This window comes from Oryctolagus cuniculus, chromosome 3 (assembly GCF_964237555.1).
Source record: "Oryctolagus cuniculus chromosome 3, mOryCun1.1, whole genome shotgun sequence".
Lineage (NCBI taxonomy): Eukaryota > Metazoa > Chordata > Mammalia > Lagomorpha > Leporidae > Oryctolagus > Oryctolagus cuniculus.
This window is the reverse complement of record NC_091434.1, coordinates 74,925,749-74,946,919: the sequence shown is the minus strand read 5'-3', so window position 1 is coordinate 74,946,919 and position 21,171 is coordinate 74,925,749. Positions and strand designations below refer to the sequence as shown.

General features: G+C 37.3%; 1 protein-coding gene across 3 annotated transcripts in view; it reads right to left on the bottom strand.

Moving 5' to 3' along the window:
• Nucleotides 1-21,171, bottom strand: part of SCN7A (sodium voltage-gated channel alpha subunit 7) — a 97,418-nt gene that overhangs the window by 30,758 nt on the left and 45,489 nt on the right. For all 3 annotated transcript variants that reach the window (XM_070070735.1, XM_070070734.1, XM_070070736.1), the window contains 6 exons: nucleotides 17,810-18,016; nucleotides 15,784-15,853; nucleotides 12,309-12,450; nucleotides 7,366-7,572; nucleotides 1,459-1,549; nucleotides 209-447 (listed from right to left, as the gene is read on the bottom strand). In XM_070070735.1, coding sequence (XP_069926836.1) covers nucleotides 209-447; nucleotides 1,459-1,549; nucleotides 7,366-7,572; nucleotides 12,309-12,450; nucleotides 15,784-15,853; nucleotides 17,810-18,016 — 956 coding nt within the window. The remainder of the gene's footprint in view (nucleotides 1-208; nucleotides 448-1,458; nucleotides 1,550-7,365; nucleotides 7,573-12,308; nucleotides 12,451-15,783; nucleotides 15,854-17,809; nucleotides 18,017-21,171) is intronic.

Below are 21,171 nucleotides of genomic sequence, written 5' to 3'. Positions count from 1 at the left end.
ACAAATTTTCACTGAATCTTATTTTTATAAGACAGGATTTTTAAGTCCAGCTGTGAAAACATTCAATGATAAGCATAGACTGGGGCAAGTGATCTGATAATAATGCGTAGTGCAATGCATTGCAGTTGGAAAATAAAACAGTGAAGACAGTAATGGATAAAGCAAAGGTGAAACTACAAACAAAAACAATGCGCAATGAGAGTCTTACCAGGTTTCCAATGATAAGAAGATGGTTGGTTTCATCACTCATTGGATAATGTTCCAGAGCCAAAAAATATATGTTTAAAATTATGCACATGGTAAAGAAAAGATCAGTAAATGGGTCCGTAATAATCCTCTGGAAAATCTCTTTCAATTTTAACCAACAGGGAGAACAATTCCATATCAAGAAAGTTTTAGCAAACCTATACCAACACAATGAGCATAGCTTCTTGGATTTTTTAATTTCTGTAGTGAAAAAATAAAAAAAATCAAATTTTAGAAAACTATTTATTTTGACTTTAAGAGAAAAAATTGCCTATTACATGCAAAGAGAGATTTGAAATTAGACTTCTCATTTGGAATTAGGAAAAGGAAGTATTCAATACTAATAAAAAGCAGAGTGGTATAAATTTCCCATATTTCATTTTGCTTGCTGAGTTAGACAAATAAAAATCAGTCAAACTATATATTAGAAGAAAAAAAACACAGAAATATCTCAAGAAGACAAATATAGAAAATAGTTGAGAACATAATGATTTATAGTTGCTAGAATTATATGCTGTATAAAATAATGCCTTTTAGTATTGACCATGAAAAGAATTACTGGTAATATATTACAAAAAACAAAGTAATGATAGCTCTACTGAAATAATCATGTTCGATGCTCCTATCTGTATTTTTAGTTACATGTTAATACTCCAATATGCTTTTCAATGTTAAGCAAAGAGAACACAGGAAATTCTTTGTCACTTTTCAGTGATCTTCTGAAATGTTTAAAACACTATGCTTCTGAATTTTTCTTTATTATTCATACTAATCTTCTCATGTTTTTCCTTAAATTCTCATTCTAACTGGAAGGTGTCCGGCGCGTAACAAATCTTCCCAGGGAGATGAATCAATTAATTCACAAGCTTTTATTGGGATTCCGGTCCCAGGCAAGGTTCACCAGTCCCAACAGAGTGGGGGCCGAGGAAGTCATGGATCAAACAGAGATTGGGCGTGGAGGTTAAAGGTTGAGGTAGGTCTGATCCTCATTGATTGACCTTTAGGCACCAGTGGGGACCTTGACAAGGACTTTTCATCCCTGGAAGTGTGGGAAGGGACTCTCCATTCCTGGAAGTGTAGGTCTTCTCTCCTTGCAGATCCCAAAGCTATCACTAACCATCCAAGGTCCTGAAGAAATTGCAGGATTTCTTTAAAAATGTATCTTCCACGAATAGAACGCTCCTCAGTGAGTGTTTAAGTATTTTTCCTTACCTTCTTTTTGTCTGAGAGTAGTATCTTCCAATATATCCACAGACGTGTTTATGGAAGTTGATGATCTTTTCTTCATTTCTATTTGTGTTATCTGAAAAAAAAAAAATTTGATGGGTCTAACTGCCTTCTTATCTTTGTAGGTTCAACTCTATAATGGTGAGTTGTATAGCCATATAAAAAATCCTGGTTCTTGCCTTTAGAAGTGTTTTAGGTTTCCATCATTGGCCAAGCTTTACACTTTTGGCAGTATTAAACTGATTTAGGATTATGGTACTCATACTTGGAAAACAAATGTATATCCTTGCAATTCAATAAAATTATACTGTGGAGCCAACCATAAAATCAGTAGAGATCAGGAGATGGTAGTATATTATCCATATTTGACAAAAGATTCAATATACACAGTTTAGGATTACTGTGTTCAGTTGGTAAACATACTACTGAGTAATAAAATAACAGAATATTTCACTAGCATATACTTTTTCCTTTAGTAAGTATATGTTAACTTTATAACTTTTTCTTAAAGATTTTTATTTATTTATTTGACAGGTAGAGTTACAGACAGTGAGAGAGAGAGAGAGAGAGAAAGGTCTTCCATCCATTGGTTCACTCCCCAAATGGCTGCAACGGCTGGAGTTGCACCGATCCGAAGCCAAGAGCCAGGTGCTTCTTCCTGGTCTCCCATGCGGGTGCAGGGACCCAAGCACTTGGGCCATTTTCTACTGTTTTCCCAGGCCACAGCAAAGAGTTGGATTGGAAGAGGAGCAGCCGGAACTAGAACCGGCATCCATTTGGGATGCCAGTGTCACAGGCAGAGGATTAATCTACTGTGCCACGGTGCCAGTCCCAAAGATTTTATTATTAAGATGCTACAGTGTATGTTCAAAAAGATGATGCTTATGATACAGTAAATAACATCCTCAACTGTATCATGAGTATATAGGGAATATCTTGTTGTAAAATTATTACAAGTAGTGATAATGTTTGCTGGAATTACACCAAAAATCAATTCAATAAAGATAATGATATAGGTACTGGGTGGGGGCAGGAGAGGCCCTAAAATATTATTGATATAGTCAATGCTTTACTTTCTACTAATTTGCCTTGAACTATAGATATATTTTACAATATAAAGTGAATGAACCACATATCAGTCTATTAACCTATCTACCTTGATTAAACTTCTATGACAGAGTTATAGAGAGAGGTAGAGACATAGAGAGAGGTCTTCCATCCACTGGTTCACTCCACAGATGGCTGCAAGGGCCAGAGCTGTGCCAATCCGAAGCCAGGAGCCAGGAGCCTCCTTTGGGTCTCCCACACAGGTGGGCGGACTTTGGCCATCTTCTACTGCTCTCCCAGGCCATAGCAGAGAGCTGGATCGGAAGAGGAGCAGCCAGGACTAGAACTGGTGCCCATATGGGCCATATGGCCCATAAGGTCAGGCCCTTTACCGCTCTGTGCCACAGCACTGGCTCCGAGATACACTCTTGTGTTTATAATAATTTTTAGTCTGTCTACTACACCATTAATTTCATGAAGATGGACAATTTATTTGTACTTATTGAGAATTATTTCCAGTGTTTAATAAAGTTGTCATTGTTAATTAATTAGATAAATAAGGATGCTATTTCCGATGAGACATGTAACTATTTGTATTTCTACGATTTTATATATTTTACTTCCTTAGGTTTTGCCAGTAACTGACAAATCGCAGGAAAGTTTCACCTGCAACCTGTGTAACTGATGGATCACATTGTTTCAGCACTGAGCCTCCTGAACAAGAAAGCAAGGTGGTGGTAGTTGTGCCTTCTTCCTGTGTTAAGAAGTCAGATGTCAGAAAGTAGCAATCAAATTTAGCAGCTGCAGTTCCTCAATGAGGTTTCAACTTGAAAATTCATGAGAACATTTATCATATGTCTGCTAAGCAGTTGCTAATAGCAGTTTAATTGTCAGTACTTATATTCAAGTACTTAAGAATTTTATGTTGACAGAATTTTCTCCATTGAGACACCTATGCCTTGCTGTGTTCTTTTTTTCCTTAAATATTAATTGATTTATTTAATTGAAAGTCAGATGTGACAGAGATGGTGGGGGGGGGGAGGAGAAACAGAGGGAGCAAGAGGAAAGGAGAGAGGAGGGGGAAAGAAAGAGTGAGCGAGAGATCAATCTTCCATCTGCTGATTAACTTCTCAAGTGCTTGCAATACCCAGAGCTATACCAGGCTGAGCTAGGAGCCAGGAACTCCATCTAGATCACCCAAATGGGTGGCAGGAACCCAAGTACTAGTGCCATCATCTTGTACCTCCCAGGTGCACTAGCAGGGAACTGGACTGGAAGAAGCCCAGAGCAGTGAAGTACTGGGACCAAACACACAAATAAGCAATGCATGCATTCTAAGTAGTAGCTTAACCCACTGTGACAGGACACCTGCCCCAAGATGTGTTCCAGATAGTCTCCTACTGTGTTTCTAACCTTTATTACAAGTACACTGAACTTGATATAGTACAACTATAAACAACTAATATCTGGTTTAATATTTTGACTAAATCTACATTTGTTACCTTCGGGGACCAATTCTCACTTTTTATCATGTAAGATATTGAAATAGTTTCTCTACCTCAAAAGGTTCTGACAATGAATGAATGTAAATATGTTAGCACTGAGTCTAGAAGATATTAGGTAATAAATGTCATATATAATTAACATATTGTAAGAAATAATTTAGCTTTACATTCTTTGATTTACATTCTTTGAATTTATTCAAAGAGAATTTTTTCCTCTAAAGGCCAAGTGTTTTATGTGGATTACTGAGTATAATAATTTGGGTAAATTTCCTTAATGTCATATACAATGCTGATATGCTATAATAATTTTATTAATATTTCTTGATTTTAGTTGTACTTCACCATTTTAGTTAAGCATTACTAAGTGTTTTTCATATATTTATTTCATTTGAGCCTCAGAACAACCTATAAGAGATATTATCATTATATACTTCTTACAGAGAAAGAAGCTGAGATTTAGAATGGATAACAAACCTTACCAAATACCATACATCTATTAATGGCTAATGTGGGCTGAAATCTATATTTATTTGACTACAAAACTGAGCTTTTAGCTAATATTATCTACAGCTTTCCTATGTTATGCAAATATTCAGTGTCTAAGCAATCTCTCATTCCAACATCAGAAGTAGAATTGACTGGGCTTCTTTTTACTTATTTGAAAGGCATAGTTACACATAGAGAGAGAGGGAGAGACAGAGGGAAAGAGACAGATCTTACATCTGCTGGTTCACTCCCCAAATGGCTGCAACAGCTGGGCCTGTGCCAGGCTAAAGCCAGGAGCTTCTCCTGGTCTCGCACATGGGTACAGGGGCCAGGCACTCAGACCATTCTCTGCTGCTTTCCCAGACCATTAGCAGGGAGCTGGATCAAAAGTGAAGCAGCCAGGACTCAAACCAGCGTCCACATGAGATGCCAGCACTGCAGGCAATAGCTTAACCTGCTATGCCACATCTCTGGCCCCTTGACTGGTCTTAGATAAGCCACCCAAAGGTTCCTTGGCATGTTCCACTCTAACTTCTCCTCTCACCAAGGTTTTTTATACATAAATACAAAAGGGAAAGAAAATAAATCTTGTGAAAATGATTCTTAGTCTCAACTCCCAGGAAATTCTGAAGGACAAAATGTTCCAGGATTGTTCCAGAAAAATAAATTCTTTATAATTGAAATATTTTTACTAAATTAGGAAGGTTTTATGTGATCAACAGAAAAAAAAAACATGAATGGTAATATTGGGAAATTTGAGACTATTCATGTTTTTCATAAGAGGAACTAATAGAGTATTTCATCATATGATAAGAGAAGTATTGTCATACACTTGGATGCATTTGTGAGTAGCCTCAAGCCCTTCAGATTTTGAAATGCCACTTTAGAACAAAATACACATTCAACATGTCATTCTGACCCTAATCATTCAATCTGAAGGAACTCAGAGTCATTTTTAGAGACAGAAAGCTTTTGTAATTTGCTTTCCTGTGACTTACTCATGGGTGATATAATGGCTATTCAAAAGCCTCTTTTCATTCGTATTGTCTTCATACTGGCACGCATGCTATGGATACAAGTAGCTATCAAGCATTTGGTGGGATCCTACATTGTTATTCAGGCTCCAAGGACTTTCTGAGGATTATTGACTGAAGATAACTTGATATAAGGCTTATATATAAAGGACAGCTAACGATTCCCCATTTCTGACTCATGAAAGACATTTACTATCAGTGAACCTCGTAGCCAGCCTTACTACATATTACACTTAGTTCCAGATTTCATCTTGGCCCCTCGCTTTTTCCCTCATCTCTTTTGATCCTCTTCATGTGTGAATATGACACCTCTATCTATCTACTTGAGAAGGAGAGAAAGATTTCATTCTCTGGTTCACACTACAAATGCCTACAATGGCTGGGTAGCAAAAGTCCTAATTCTAGAAACTCAGTCCAGGTTTCCCATGTGGATGGCAGGAACCCAACTACTTGTGTCCTTACTGCTATTTTCTAGGGTGTGTACTAGCAAGAAGATGCAATAAGGGGCCATAGCCAAGAGTCTAACCCAGGCACTCCAATGTAGGACATGAGCAATTTTATCATCATCTTAACCATTGGAACATATACCTTGTTCCTTTTTTTCCTCTTCAATCTAGATCCATTTCCCATCTACCAGAAAAATGGTTCAAGGAAATGGTATAAGATAGCTTTGTAGGGGCTGGTGCTGTGGCACAGTGGGTAAAACCACTGTCTGCAGTGCCAGCTTCCCATATGGGTGCCAGTTCAAGTTCTGGCTGCTCCACTTCTGATCCAGTTCTCTGCTATGGCCTGGGAAAGCAGTGGAAAGTGGCCCAGGTTCTTGGGCCCCTGTAGCCACATGGGAAGATCTGGAGGAGGCTCTTGGCTTTGGATCTGTGCAGCTATGGCCAATTGGGAGTGAACCAGTGGATGGAATCTCTCTCTCTCTCTCTGACTACCTCTCCTTCTCTCTCTGTGTAACTCTGACTTTCAAATAAATAGTTAAATATTAAAAAAAGATAGCTTTGTAGGATATAAGAAAGCTGCTCTGTTTAGTTTTCTTGGTCCTGCTCTTCCTGTTAGCACATCTATGGCACAATTTGGGTATTTAAAGATGATTTTCCACAACTTACTTACTGCTGTTTGTATCAACACCTTCAAATTCATAGACTGAATTTTTTTGCCATGAGGCCAATATTATGAAAAAATACTCACACCCGACAATAAGGGAATTAAAATTAATTTAAATTATTAGTAGGTTTTACTAGTCATGGATTTAATTATTCTATTGATAAAATAATTTCCTACACAATGATGCACAGCACATTTCATCTTAAACAAAGCAGAAACCCAATAACATAACATGAGTTTTTCTCTTTTCACAACTTTAGGAAAGTATTGTAATCCATTATTTTAGTCCTTAATAATTTCTAAATTAGGGAAGTCATTGTCACTTTTGAGTAGCACACAATGTCCAAAATTAATTCTGATGTGTCATTTGAAACAGGTTCAAATCAATAAACTATGCCTGTATCAAAAGAAGTTCTGAAAACATATACTTCAAGTATATTCACCATTACCAGCAGTAGTAACACATTATTTTGGAACAAGAAATTGTATTAGAGGCATTTTTTCAGGTTGTCTTCCACTCTTAACTTTGTGCTCTGAGGAAGGTATGTTATATAGCAAAAGTGAGCCCCTCTGATTGAAAATGGCCTTTTTAATCTGATCATGCTATACACACAAAAATTAGCATCTATCAGAAAAGCAACATACTCCAAGACCTTGAAAAGATATCTTTAGCACTGTGATTTTAAGAACCTAACAATATACACACATACCTCTCCTACTTCATCTCTTTCTTGAAGTTCTTTTAAAGTCTGTTGAAATGTTGGCCCAATCTTCATGGATCTTTCAGCAGCTGCTTGCTTTTCTTCTTCATAGGCCACAGCAAATATGCCTAAGAACAAACTTGCCATATAAAAGGCAAACCAAAAACTCACCACAACAAAAAAGATCATGTAGATTTTCCCGGAGGCATAAAGAATCTAAGAGGAGGACGAAACCAGAATAAAAGATGAAAATGTTATTTATCCTCTTGTATTCCATTTTAAAAATGAAGAATAAAAATCGGTTATGAAAATATTTAGACTTTAATCTTTAACTTTAGACATATGTGGAAGGGATAGAACATATACTATAAAACTAAAGCAAAGATTCAGTCATTTAATTCATTTGGGGTGAGAATCTGACTTCCATGTATTAATAGAGAAAACACATTGAAAGGAAAAGTTATCTCGATAAAAATTTCATGATACAAAGAAATTTATTTTCTTTGTAATAGAATTTTAAATGTATGCAATTTAATCAGAAAATGTTTAGAAATTTTCCTCTGAATATTGCTTCTATGAAAAGTCATAATGTGGTGCAAAATCAGATTTACACAGAGGTAGGGAGCAGGGATATTTCTATTCCTATCAGCCTACCTGTTTTGGTGAAAAAACCTTTAGACAAAGCACATGGAAAAGGTACATGATGTTTGAAACCATTACAGTAGGCAATATTTATGAATGGAAAAACACAACAATTCAGATTTTTCAAACTGTGTATAACTAGTTTTATTTAATAATAATTACCTTAGATAAGAAATTTTAAAAATTTAGAAAAATTATAAGTGGAACATTAGAAAGGCAAAATATTGTCTACTAATTTATAGTCATTGGTTAAGACTATACAAACAAAATTCAACAAAATAAATGGAAACAGTCTTAACTTTTAAACATCTACTCAAAACTGTATAAAAGTATTATCTATAGAAAATATTGTACAGATAAAGAGAAGTAAAATGCTTATGCAATAGAAGACCCAAAATTCCATCAGAAACAATTTTACTGACCTAGAGACCATTTCTCTTTAAAAGTATTTTTAATGAACCTATTATCCAATAATACAGCTATTTAGAATTTAGTTATGTATTTTTGTCACTGAACAGGTTGTTATTTACAATAATGCAATCAACAGTCAGAAATAAGTATTATAGAGTACCATGAAGACTATGTACATTAATAAATAATGCTTATTTCCTCATTATGTACAATATATCTATGTGATATTTAATGTTGTTTTCAAGATACAGAAGAGAAAGCGAAATCAGAGAGGAGAAATTACTCCTAAGATCTCATAGTATGGGAGTTACATCTGAATTAAAATCTTTCATTCTTTCTATAAATGATGCTAGTGAACTAAAACATATTTCTATGATGCTAGGAGTGTTAAAATGTATACCTTCTTACTGGCACATAAAAGTGTAAAATTCCAGTTTTATTAAGTTTTATAAATATAATTATAGCTCTCCTTTCAAATGAAACAATGCACATGGCAGCTACACAACAAATGTTAATTACACTGTTAAATATAACTGTTCTGTGAGGATTTACACTGTTGTTCATTTCTGTATATGAATTTTAAGGGTATTTGGATCAAATCTTTGTTGAATGAACAGAAAAAAGTGCTCTCTAAAGCATGAGCTATAGTCTTTGGGAATGACTGATGAATTTCCATCAGTTCCATTATTAGTTCAGTTTATGGCAATGTTAAGAATACAAATCTAGACCAAGTCAAAGCGAATGCTATCTATACTAGTTACTAAGAACTTAATGCATAATTTTGATGAACACCCTGAAAGAACTCCAACACTTATCACATATCGAATGGTCTGCTGTTTCACTATGAGAAGGAAAAGATTGTCTTTAAAGCAATGCTATCCAGAAAATTGGGTAACATACTTTTGGAAATACACAGAAAAAGCAATACCTTTATTGGGATATAAATTATATAGTTCATAAATAACTATTTATATTTTTATTAAAATTTCATTAAGATACAATTTTATATATGTTAAAATATTTTAAGAAAAAATTTCACAAGTATTTCTCTGATGGTACTCTAAATTGTCATAAAAATGGAATTATAGATGTTTATTTTACAGCAAAATTTTAAAACATATCCATGCATTTTTTTATAATGTGTATTCTTTTTTTTTTTGACAGGCAGAATGGACAGTGAGAGAGAGAAAGACAGATAGAAAGGTCTTCCTTTTTCCGTTGGTTCACCTCCCAATGCCTGCCACGGCCGGCATGCTGTGGCCGGCGCACCATGCTGATCTGAAGCCAGGAGCCAGGTGCTTCTCCTGGTCTCCCATGAGGGTGCAGGGCCCAAGCACTTGGGCCATCCTCCACTGCACTCCTGGGCCACAGCAGAGAGCTGGCCTGGAAGAGGGGCAACCGGGACAGAATCTGGCGCCTCAACCAGGACTAGAACCCAGGGTGCCATCGCCGCAGGTGGAGGATTAGCCTAGTGAGCCACAGTGCCGGCCTATATATGTTCTTCATGAACTTTTTGAATACCACTCATCTGCATGAATTTTTTTTTGATAGGCAGAGTTAGTGAGAGAGAGAGACAGAGAGAAACGTCTTCCTTCCCTTGGTTCACCCCCAAAATGGCTGCTACGGCTGGTGCTCTGTACCAATCCGAAGCCAGAAGCCAGGTGCTTCCTCCTGGTCTTCCATGCAGGTGCAGGGCCCAAGCCTTGGGCCATCCTCCACTGCCTTCCAGGGCTACAGCAGAGAGCTGGACTGGAAGAGGAGCAACCGGGACAGAACCGGCGCCCAACCAGGACTAGAACCCAGAGTACTGGCACCTCAGGTGGAGGATTAGCCTAGTGAGCCACGGTGCTTGCCATCTCCATGAATTTTTAAATGTTTCTGCAACAAAACAAGCTCACTTTTCAATTCCATTTCCCACGAGCTTTTTGAAAAATGCTTGTATGTATTAAGTGTTGACAACAAAAAGTTAATAAGACAAAATCTTTGTCCGCCATCCTGTCACCTAGTGGAGTAAATACAGAGAAAGAAATTACACTGTATTCTTGTATTCCAATATAGAATGTGCCTTATTCAGAAAAGAAAGTTTCAAAAAGCTCAAATAAGAAGTCATAGCTTTGATGTAATAATTTGAGGCATGACAATGAACATAGTTATGAGAAAAGTTGAATTTAGGTAAATGGTACAACATACATAAAAACAAGACATCATGAGAGATGCTCACTTAGGAAACAACAAGTCTTTATTTTCAAATGAAACAGTATATATTTGGATATTTTTAGGTAACAAATCTGTAGAAGCATAAAGGAACCATTTATTTTCATCCATGAACTTCATGCCATAGGAATCTGAAAACCACAGAGGGATTTTTAGGAGGATAACATGAGAAGAATATTTTAGGAATAAGAAACTCCCAGAGTTGTGGGAGAAGTATTGATACTTGTAAAAATGATTGGAAAATAGCAATATAATTACAAACATAACAAAATTAGAAACACATAGTTTGCATAAATAAAAATTTTACATAATATTTCCATGTTCTTATCAAAATTACAATTGTGCTACATGTATTTATGGTTTCCTTGATTTTCATTTAGTAATATGTTATGAACCTGTCTGTGGTTCAAATGTTTTGTGTTATCCTATCATTATCAGTGACCTGTAGACACGTTTTCTACAATGTATCTAGTCAATCAAAATAAGCTGTGAGTGTGTGTGTGTGTGTGTGTGTGTGTGTGTTTTATAAAAGGAATATTCTCATTCAACTAAAAGATAGCTTTTTAATCCAAAGACATTTGTATTTATTATTGTCTTTTCATATCAAGTATGCTGCTTTGACAATAAAATTGTATATTCTACTCTAAAGGGAACTTCAAAGAAAATCTGAATCCTATTTCAATGGGTATTTTATCTTTCAGAGAAAATATGTTGCATAACATAATTAGTTAGGAACACAAACTCCCAGAATTTTCATTTCATTTCAAATCTCATAAAAACAAGCTTTATATTACCATAACTGAAGCATGGTTGAATATTAAAATGGGAAAAGAAGAAACAGAAGAATAAAAAAATAGGACACTGCATGTACTGCACTCAGGAACTGTTTAACACAAGGTAATTTCAAGGGTTCAAAATGTCTTGACTAAAGCATTGCTACATAAAAATGCTCTTTACTCATTTAATATTATATATGTAATTATCACAAATTTTGGAACAGAACATTGAGCTCTGGCAGGCATACCTATTATAAATTTGAGGAAGGTACACAACTTTTCTGAGTCTTAGTATCTTCATATACAAGAGAGGTACACATATGCTTCTCAACTTACAATGTACTTATGTCTCAATAAACGCACTTGTAGCTGAAAGGTTTTATGTAAAATACATGCTTTCACCTGATCTGTTGACCATCATAGCTGAGCAACACAGTGCACTGCAAGTATTGGTGGTTAAACTTGTGACTGCCTTGCTAGTGGTGGTCTATGACTCATGGCCACTGCCTAGCATCACAAGAGAGCACCACATTGCATACTGCTATCCCAGGAAGGGATCCAAATTCAATAAACTGTGATGTTTAGTGAACAGCATCACTTTTGTACTACAGTAAAGCCGAAACCCTGCTAAGTTGACCCATCATAAGTTGGTTAGTGGGGAAGGCAGGGGGAGGGGAGTATTCCTTTATAGAATTAATTCAAAGAGTAAATAAGAAGTCACATACCTTATATAATAAGCATACCTTATATAATTTTCATATATATTCACTAATTCTGATTCTCTTCTATTTTGCTTAAAAATTATTTTACACATAAAAATTTAGTGAAGTGTATAATATTTGAGGGTTATTTTAGAAGTGAGGGCATGATGCCATTCCTAAGTACAGTGTGAAATCTCCACATTCTTACCTGGTGATAAAGTGCTTCTGGGTAATCCTGAGTCATCAACCGAAATAAAGACAAAAATGCTGAGCCAAAATTGTCAAAACTGGTGAAGCCATGATCAGGATTTATGCCAGCTTTGACACACACATATCCTTCAGGACACTGACTAGAGAAGCCAAAGAAAACAGAAACTGCTCACTTTAGGTGACATTCAGATGATGGAAAATCATAAATATAGACCATCTGTCTATGAATAATAGAAGGTTCCTTCTTCCACACAGAGCAATCTGTCATCTTCCCGAAAATTCCTGGGCAAAGAACTACAAATGAGATCAACTGCAAGTTGATAAATGTGAACAGTGTTCGTTGAACTAAAATTTAAAAAGGGGCCTCACACATAATTTTTGTCACCACTTTAGTTTTTGTATGTATTTTGGTATTAAAAATAAAAACTGTATATTAATCATATAGGACATAATGCTTCATAATGTATATATACACACACACACACATTGTGGATTGGATAGATCAGGCTAATTAACATACGCATTTTCTCAGGTACTTATCACTTTTTTGTGAGGAGATTTAAATCTACTCCATTATCAATTTTCAAGAATACAAAAATATTGTTATTCACTAGAGCTCTACTCCACGATGTCATAGAGGAAATGGCTGAGTGTCAAAGGAGAATTATAATTGTTTTAAAATAGTACAGATAAACATAAAACTGGCTGATTTGGGGGTTTAATCTTCAAAGGGTCTTAACTCAAATGGTTAGATCACATTATTTAAGGGTGAGAAACTATCACGGTGCGCTGGCCGCAGCACGCTGGCCGTGGTGGCCATTGGAGGGTGAACCAACGGCAAAGGAAGACATTTCTCTCTGTCTCTCTCTCTCACTGTCTAATGTCAAAAAAAAAAAAAAAAATTGATGAGCAGTACATGCTTGCTCTCTGGTAGAAAGAGGAGACTAATATATATTTACTTTTTTTTTCAGAGTCCAATATGTTTATCTACTGAGGGGCTTGAGTATGGTGGTCAAACGTGACAGTAGTGGTCTAATAAATCACATTTCATTGATCCACGCCCTCTTACAGTATTCAGGGTTTGGTCATGCAACTTGTTTTAGGCATTTATTACTGGAACAAGAAGAGGTTTAAAAAGCATTTATGGATTGGGCTTTGCTAAATTGTTGACCCACGTAATCAGAGCAAATGAATTTTTGTTGCTGCACTAAGCTACAAACTTTTGAAGTTTGCCTTGCAGTAAAGTATGATTGCTACAGGCAAAACATGACATGACTTTCTCTTCTTGCCTCGAATGTATCAATATGATTTAATTATTCATGACCAGAGAACTTCAAAATGCATTTAGGTCATAGTGGAGTTAGGAATGAAATTAAAAGGGTTGGCAAAAGTGGAGTGGGCCAGTCACAACGAGATGGGTTCACAATTTGTGTTTGAGAATTGATTAGAGACCTACCATGAGCCATGCAAAAATAATTTCATGCTGAGTAAGTGATAAAATGTATAATTTGACTAAATTATATAACTCATGCTTCACTGCTCCATGAGGCTTTTGTTGCTCTGAGCCCCAGAGCACAGAAAAAGGTGAGGGTATCAGTGAATGTCGGGTCAACCCAGCTGAGCAAAACAACACAGGAATTACGTGTCTGTCACACACTACTGAGAAGCACCCTGATTCTGCTTTTTATTGCTCCATCTGAAATTATGCGACAATAAGACATGAAGGTTCTGTCCTACCAAGGAAGAAGTATTTATAAATGCTGAATAAAATGACATTTTTATTAATATAAACTCTAGCCATAAAAGATATACAAAATAAGTGAAATAACAGCAGGTTTTTAATATTTTTCCAAAAAACAGATTGATCTATCCTCTCTGGTAATGCTTCCTGGCTCTGGGGTGCACTAACAGATCAGTTTTCTGTTTAAATCTTACACATGTTGTTTCTTAGCTTCTTGACCTTCAATGCATCATTTAGTTCTACCTGTGGCTTATTCTGTAACATTGGATTAACATACTATTTCATATTGTGCTGAATATGTATGTCCACTCAAAACACACTTTGTAGGCCGCGCCACGGCTCACTAGGCTAATCCTCCGCCTGCAGCGCTGGCACCCCGGGTTCTAGTCCCGGTCAAGGCGCCGGATTCTGTCCAGGTTGCTCCTTTTCCACTCCAGCTCTCTGCTGTGGCCTGGGAAGGCAGTGGAGGATGGCCCAAGTCCTTGGGCCCTGCACCCTCATGGGAGAGCAGGAGAAAGCACCTGGCTCCTGGCTTTGGATCGGCACAGCTCTGGCAGTAGCAGCCATTTGGGGAGCGAACCAACAGAAAGGAAGACCTTTCTCAACTCACTTTCTCTCTCTTTCTCTCTAACTCTGCCTGTTTAAAAAAAAAAAAAACTCTTTCAAAAATAGTTTGGCAGTTTTATATATATGTATATTTGATAGCTGTTTATAGCCCTTGTCTTTACTGTTGAGGGACAGTGTTTTTGCTTCTCACTATTTGTTGAACTCTTTAGTAAGCATAGAGTTAATCTTACGAGCATGAAATAAACTGAAAGTAGGTTATGTAAAATTATGAAAGAGAATAGAAGAGGAAGGAGGGAGAAGGGTGGGAGCATGGGTGGGAGGGAGGACAGGATGGGAAGCTTCACTATGTTCCTAAATCTGTATATATGAAATACATGAAATTTGTTCACCTTACAAATGTTAAAAAAACTGTTTTTTTGAAAGGCAGAGCAAGAAAGAGACAGACAGACAGAAACTGCTAGTTCACTCCCCAAATGGAAGCAACAGCAAACTCTGGCCAGATGAAAGCCAGGATCCAGAAACTCCATCCAGGTGTTTCACACGGGTGGCAGGGCCCAAGCCCTGGGGTTATCTTCCACTGCCCTCCCAGGCTGTATTAGCAGGGAGCTGTGTGAGAAGCACAGCAGTGGGAGCTCAAACCTTCACTCCCACATGGGCTGCTGGCACAGCCAGTGGTGGCTTAACACGCTGGACCACAACTTGTGCCCCAGCTGTGCAAAATTCTTACGTGGAAATCGTGACCTCCAAGGTGATGGGATTTGGAGGTAGAACTTTGAGTAGGCAGCTGGCTCAGGAGAGTGCAGACTTTCTGCCGCTGATTGCTGCCCTTACAGAGAAGGTGCAGGACAGACCCCACACCATTCTGAAAACAGAACCATCCATGAGCAAGCAAGCCATTCCCAGACACCAAAATTGCTGGCACCTTTATAAAGAATTCTCAGCCTCCCAGATTGAGAGAAAGAGATCTCTGTTGTTTATAAGCCACAAACCTAAGGTATTTTGATGCAGCAGCCTGAATGGGCCAAGATAACTTCTTGCCATGGCTTTCATCATAAAGCAAAATAATGTAATCCAGTGGAAATGAAGAGTAAGAGCAACACTCATTCAGTAAGTAGTATTGATTGGCGACATCAACTTGATAGGAGAAAACATTCACACCACTTACCCAGCATCTGTTCTGTTGCCACACAGGAGAGCATATCTTTCTCCTTCCAAGTAATAAAAGTTGTCTGTTTCTGGAAAAGAGGAAAGAAACAATACCGTATGTGTAATCCTGAGTTTGTGGAATACCTGAAGGCTGGCAGGATCTGCACAGAAGATGAACAGCCCTGTCTGCAGCTAAAAAAGCAAAGAGCTCACATTCTGGCCTTTTTCACCTAGCGTCTGATGCATAGCATGAGGCCTCCTAGGACCTAGCAGCTGCACTGAAAGTGCTTAAACTTGGCACAGAGACAGAACCACTTTATTTAAATGAAGGGTTTGAGAGAATGAATAAAATCAGCCAGGTACAAGCAGGCTTCTGAAGGAAAAATCCAGGACTACACTGAAAACTGAAGACCATATGTGGGCTATGACATATTTATCAATATATTAATTATTAATTTATTTACTTTTATTTATTTGAGATGCAGGGGGACAGAAAGTAATAGAGAGAGAGACAGAGAGAACAGAGAAAGCTCCCATGTACTAGTTCCTCCAGAAATGCCCACAATGGCCACAGCTGGGCGGAGGCCAAAGCTGGGAGCCAGGAACTAAATCCAGGTCTCTCATGTGTGTGTGTGGCAGAGCCCCAGTCTCTAGAGTCATCACTTACTTCCTCAGAGAATGCACTTGAGTGGGCGGTGGGGCCAGGGTAGAAATTTAACCACTCTAATATGGGATACAGCTGACCCAAGTGAAAAAAATTTTTTAAACTTTTATTTAGTAAATATAATTTTCCAAAGTACAGTTTATGGATTACAATGGTTTCCCCCCATAACTTCTTTCCCACTCATACCCCTCCCATCTCCCGCTCCCTCTCCCATTCCATTCACATCAAGATTAATTTTCAATTCTCTTTATATACAGAAGATCAATTTAGTATATATTAAGTAAAGATTTCATCAGTTTGCACCCACACAAAACATAAAGTATAAAATACTGTTTCAGTACTAGTTATAGCATTAATTCACATTGGACAACACATTAAGGACAGAGATCCCACATAAGGAGTAAGTACACAGTGACTCCTGTTGTTGACTTAACAAATTGACACTCTTGTTTATGGTATCAGAAATCTCCCTAGGCTCTAGTCATGAGTTGCCAAGGCTATGGAAGCCTCTTGAGTTCGCTGACTTCGATCTTATTTAGACAAGGTCATAGTCAAAGTGGAAGTTCTCTCCTCCCTTCAGAGAAAGGTACCTCCTTCTTTGATGGCCTGTTCTTTCTACTGGGATCTCACTCGCAGAGACCTTTCATTTAGGCTTTTTTTTTTTTTTTTTTTTTGCCAGGTGTCTTGGCTTTCCATGCCTAAAATACTCTCATGGGCTTTTCAGCCATATCTGAATGCCTTAAGGGCTGATTCTGAGGCCAGAGTGCTGTTTAGGACATCTGCCATTCTACGAGTCTGCTGTGTATCCCACTTCCCATGTTGGATTGTTTTCTCCCTTTTTTGATTCTATCAGTTAGTATTCGCAGACACTATTCTTGTTTGTGTGATCCCTTTGACTCTTAGACCTATCAGTGTGATCAACTGTGAATTGAAATTGATCACTTTGACTAGTGAGATGATGGCATTGGCACATGCAATCTTGATGGGATTGTATTGGAATCCCCTGGCACATTTCTAACTCCAAGTGAAAATTTTTAATTAGTAAACTAACTTTTATATCTTAAGGAATGACTTTATTGAAAAAAAGATAGTTTTATGAGACTCTGATTTTAAGCTTCCTCTGATGGAATTAACATGAAATTCCTCTAATGAAAATGAGATTTTGGCCGTAGTCTTGTTGGAAAGGATAAAATTTGTGCAATTACCTCTCTGAAGATTGGGCACTTTCCTCTCCTGATAATGAAACTGATCCAAATTAGTATTTGAGCCTCATCACAGATTTACAAAGTTTGCTCTGAAATTCAGTGTTCACCATTTCTATGAAGATTCCTTTATATTCAATAAAGGTTTGAATCTACCATGGATGGTATGTGCTTCTTACCTCGGATATAATATGGATTTCCAGCTCTGTTGTGCAAGGTTACATTTTCATTTTCCTGGGGCCATCGCAAACATTTATGCTTCAGATTACCCATGAAGAGTCCCATTGCAATTAGAGAAAATATGCTCAGGAAAAACAAAGTTAAGATAATGGCACCAAGGAGTTTCTTTAAGCAATGAATCAGGATAACTACAAGGGATTTCAGACCTGAAACAGAAAGGTTTGTTTGTGGTTAAATAAAGTCTCTCAGTTGAGCATTAGCAAACCTTGCCCTTGTAAAATGCATAATCCACTGAAACCCACAGTTTTGTATTTCATATTGAATTCTCATTATCTAGGTCTAGTAAACAAAAGGAACTAAATACTAACCTTTGAGGTTTCTGTATTATTGTTAATTTATAACACCTGACAAAATAATTCAGGCACAATATTTAGAGTTAGTTATTTCTTTTTATAAAGTAAGTAAAGGTATAAAGCTATAAATGTAAGTGAGTTGGAAATATTGCTGAAATAAGAACTGGTTTGAAGAAACAATACTCTACATTCAATAAGGATTCAGATTTGAAAGTAGATTAAATAAAGATTTTGAAAAACATTAGTGATTAGCAATAGAATAACACAATTTTGATGTAAATAAACTGTATTTATATCAGTATCCTTCTAATTGAGAATTCAAATATAAAGCTGGCTTTATTTAAGGATATTTTTGTAATTACTAAAAAACATTATAAATTCTAAAAATACAGAAAACAAGAAACTAAAACCAAAAATGATGTGACTTATCTCATGGGTGAAACTACTCTTATAATTATAGTATATGAACTCATTCCTTCCTTCCTTGCCTCCCTATTCATTTTTTCTCTTCCCCTCTTCTATGTATATTTAGGCCCTTAACAACTGCTTTGCTCAACAATGAATAAGAAAATATTAGCTCTGTAATGTTGAGCAAGATATCAACCTTAGTATTGTCTCATTTTATTAGCATTGAAATGGGAATAATAATATATTTCATATATTAATATAGAAGAAAAAAACAAAGTGTAAGAATGAAACTGGCATCTTATGATTTGATTATTGTTTATAGCATCCTGTCAATTTACTCCTGTGAAACAGTGGTCTTTCTACATTTTAATTGTTGAACATTATGGGTAGTGTGCATTAAGCCTGCAATTGTAAAGTAAATTGAAAGCATGTTATTACAAAAACTAAAGGAAAACCAAGAAAAAAGGCAAGAAGGGGATTAAGGGTAGGAGGAAAGGAAGTATCGCTATCTTCTTAGAACTGTGTCTGTGAACATGAAATCTGTTCTCTTTATATTAATAAAATTTCAAAAAGAAGAATTGAACACCTATCCCTTAAAATTATCTATTCATGTGTTTAAGTTTCTTGAGTGAAACGGGATAATGTTGAAAAAGACTCATTTCTAAGGCCAGCTCCATGACACAGTAGGTTAATCCTTAGCCGGCAGTGCCGGCATCCCATATGGGCGCCGGTTCTAGTCCCGGCTGCTCCTCTTTCAATCCAGCTCTCTGCTGTGACCTGGAAAAGCAGTAAAAGATGGCCCAAGTCTGTGGGCCCTTGCACCTGCATGGGAGACCAGGAAGAAGCACCTAGTTCCTGGTTTCAGGTCAGCGTAGCTCTGGCTGTTGTGGCCATTTGGGAAATGAATCAATGGAAGGAAGACCTTTCTCTCTGTCTCTCCCTTTCACTGTCTATAACCCCACCTCTCAAATAAATGAATAAAAAAAACTTTAAAAAAAAAACTCATTTCTGTGGCTAAAGAAATATGTTAATTAGGATTAAATCTGAAATTTTAATTCTTATTATACTGACAGAAACTTTTAAAGCGTTTTGCTATTTACCATTTTTAAAAACATTTTTATTTATAAAAGAAGAGATTCCATGTATTTCACAGATACAATTTTAGGCTTAGGAAATATCAAGATATTTCCTACCTATCTCTCTCCATCTTCCTTCTCTTTTTTTCCTTTTAACTTTTACAATAGCATCCTGTCAATTTACTTTATAATCACAGGCTCAATGCTCCACTAAAGAAATAATTCAACAAGTAGAAAGTGGAAAGGCCACTGTTCTGCAGGCATATAGACAAGGGCTATAAACAATAATCAAATCTTCAGCTGTCTCTTTCATTTATATGCATTAGATTTTTGTACTCTATATGTTAGATATAAATCGAAGAAAACATAACAGTTATTTTTACTACAGGCAAATCTTTTTAAGTTTTGCATTGAAGTGGAATTCCTGTGTCAAAATATGTGACCATATCAAAAGGCAGAGAGAGAGAAACGGATCCACTGCTTTGCTTTCCACATGCCCACAAAAGCTGGGGGCTGGGCCAGAACAAAGGCAGGAGCAAAGAACTGAGTACAGGTCTCCCACAGGTATGGCAGGAACCCAAGCTGCTTTTGCAATCACATGCTGCCTCCCATGGTGCACATAGCATGAAGCCAGAATTGGAAACAGAGCTGAAACTTGAACTCAGGTATGGGTTGTGGGCATTCCACGTGTCATCTCATGCTATGTACCAAAAGCCCACCCCTCAAATCATTTTTAACATATGAACCAACGTACAATCTACAGTATAAAATATGTAGACTAGTATTAAAAAATTGGGATGTTGAAACATATTGTCACCAAATATTACAATAAAACTAAGACCAAGGAATTCCAAGATGGTTGAACAGGGAGAAGACATGCTGATTTTGACCAGGGGAAGATAGCAGAAGAAAGCAGAGAAAGTGCATTCCCAGGGGAGAGTTGGAGAGTTTACAGTCAAAATTCTACAGAAAGAAGAGGGATGTGGAAAACAGTGTGGAAAATGCAGACAGAGCAGCAAACAGGGACGCCATCCATGACTCCTGCAACCAGGGGAAGGAGACAACAGCTTCTGAGAGCAAGGTGGGAGCAGACAGTGGCAGCCTGTGCTACTGGCGATATTGCCTGAGGGAGAACCTTGCAGACCACACTGACTTTGAATCAGGCCTGGGGATCCAGTGAGAGGCAGGGTACTCACCTAATCCAGTGAAGGAAAAATGCATTTTTTATCTCATATTCCCTCTACAAGGGCGCCTGGTGACTAGCAGGAGAAGGAGCCATCTTGACACAAGTAGAGGCTGTGGCAGCTCTCGCACACGTGTGACCAGGGGACTTTACCACAGGGAAAAATCCTTGTTCTCCACTGACTTTGAGTCTGCATGGGAGGGTAGGCATCCACCTAGGACTGTGAGGTGCTCCCAACCTCTCAACATATCACAGGCTCCAGCGCTCAAACTGCCAAGTGCAGCAATTGCAGGTAGCTGGCTCAAGGAACGCCTTTGCTCTCTTCATGGATTGGGCAGGCT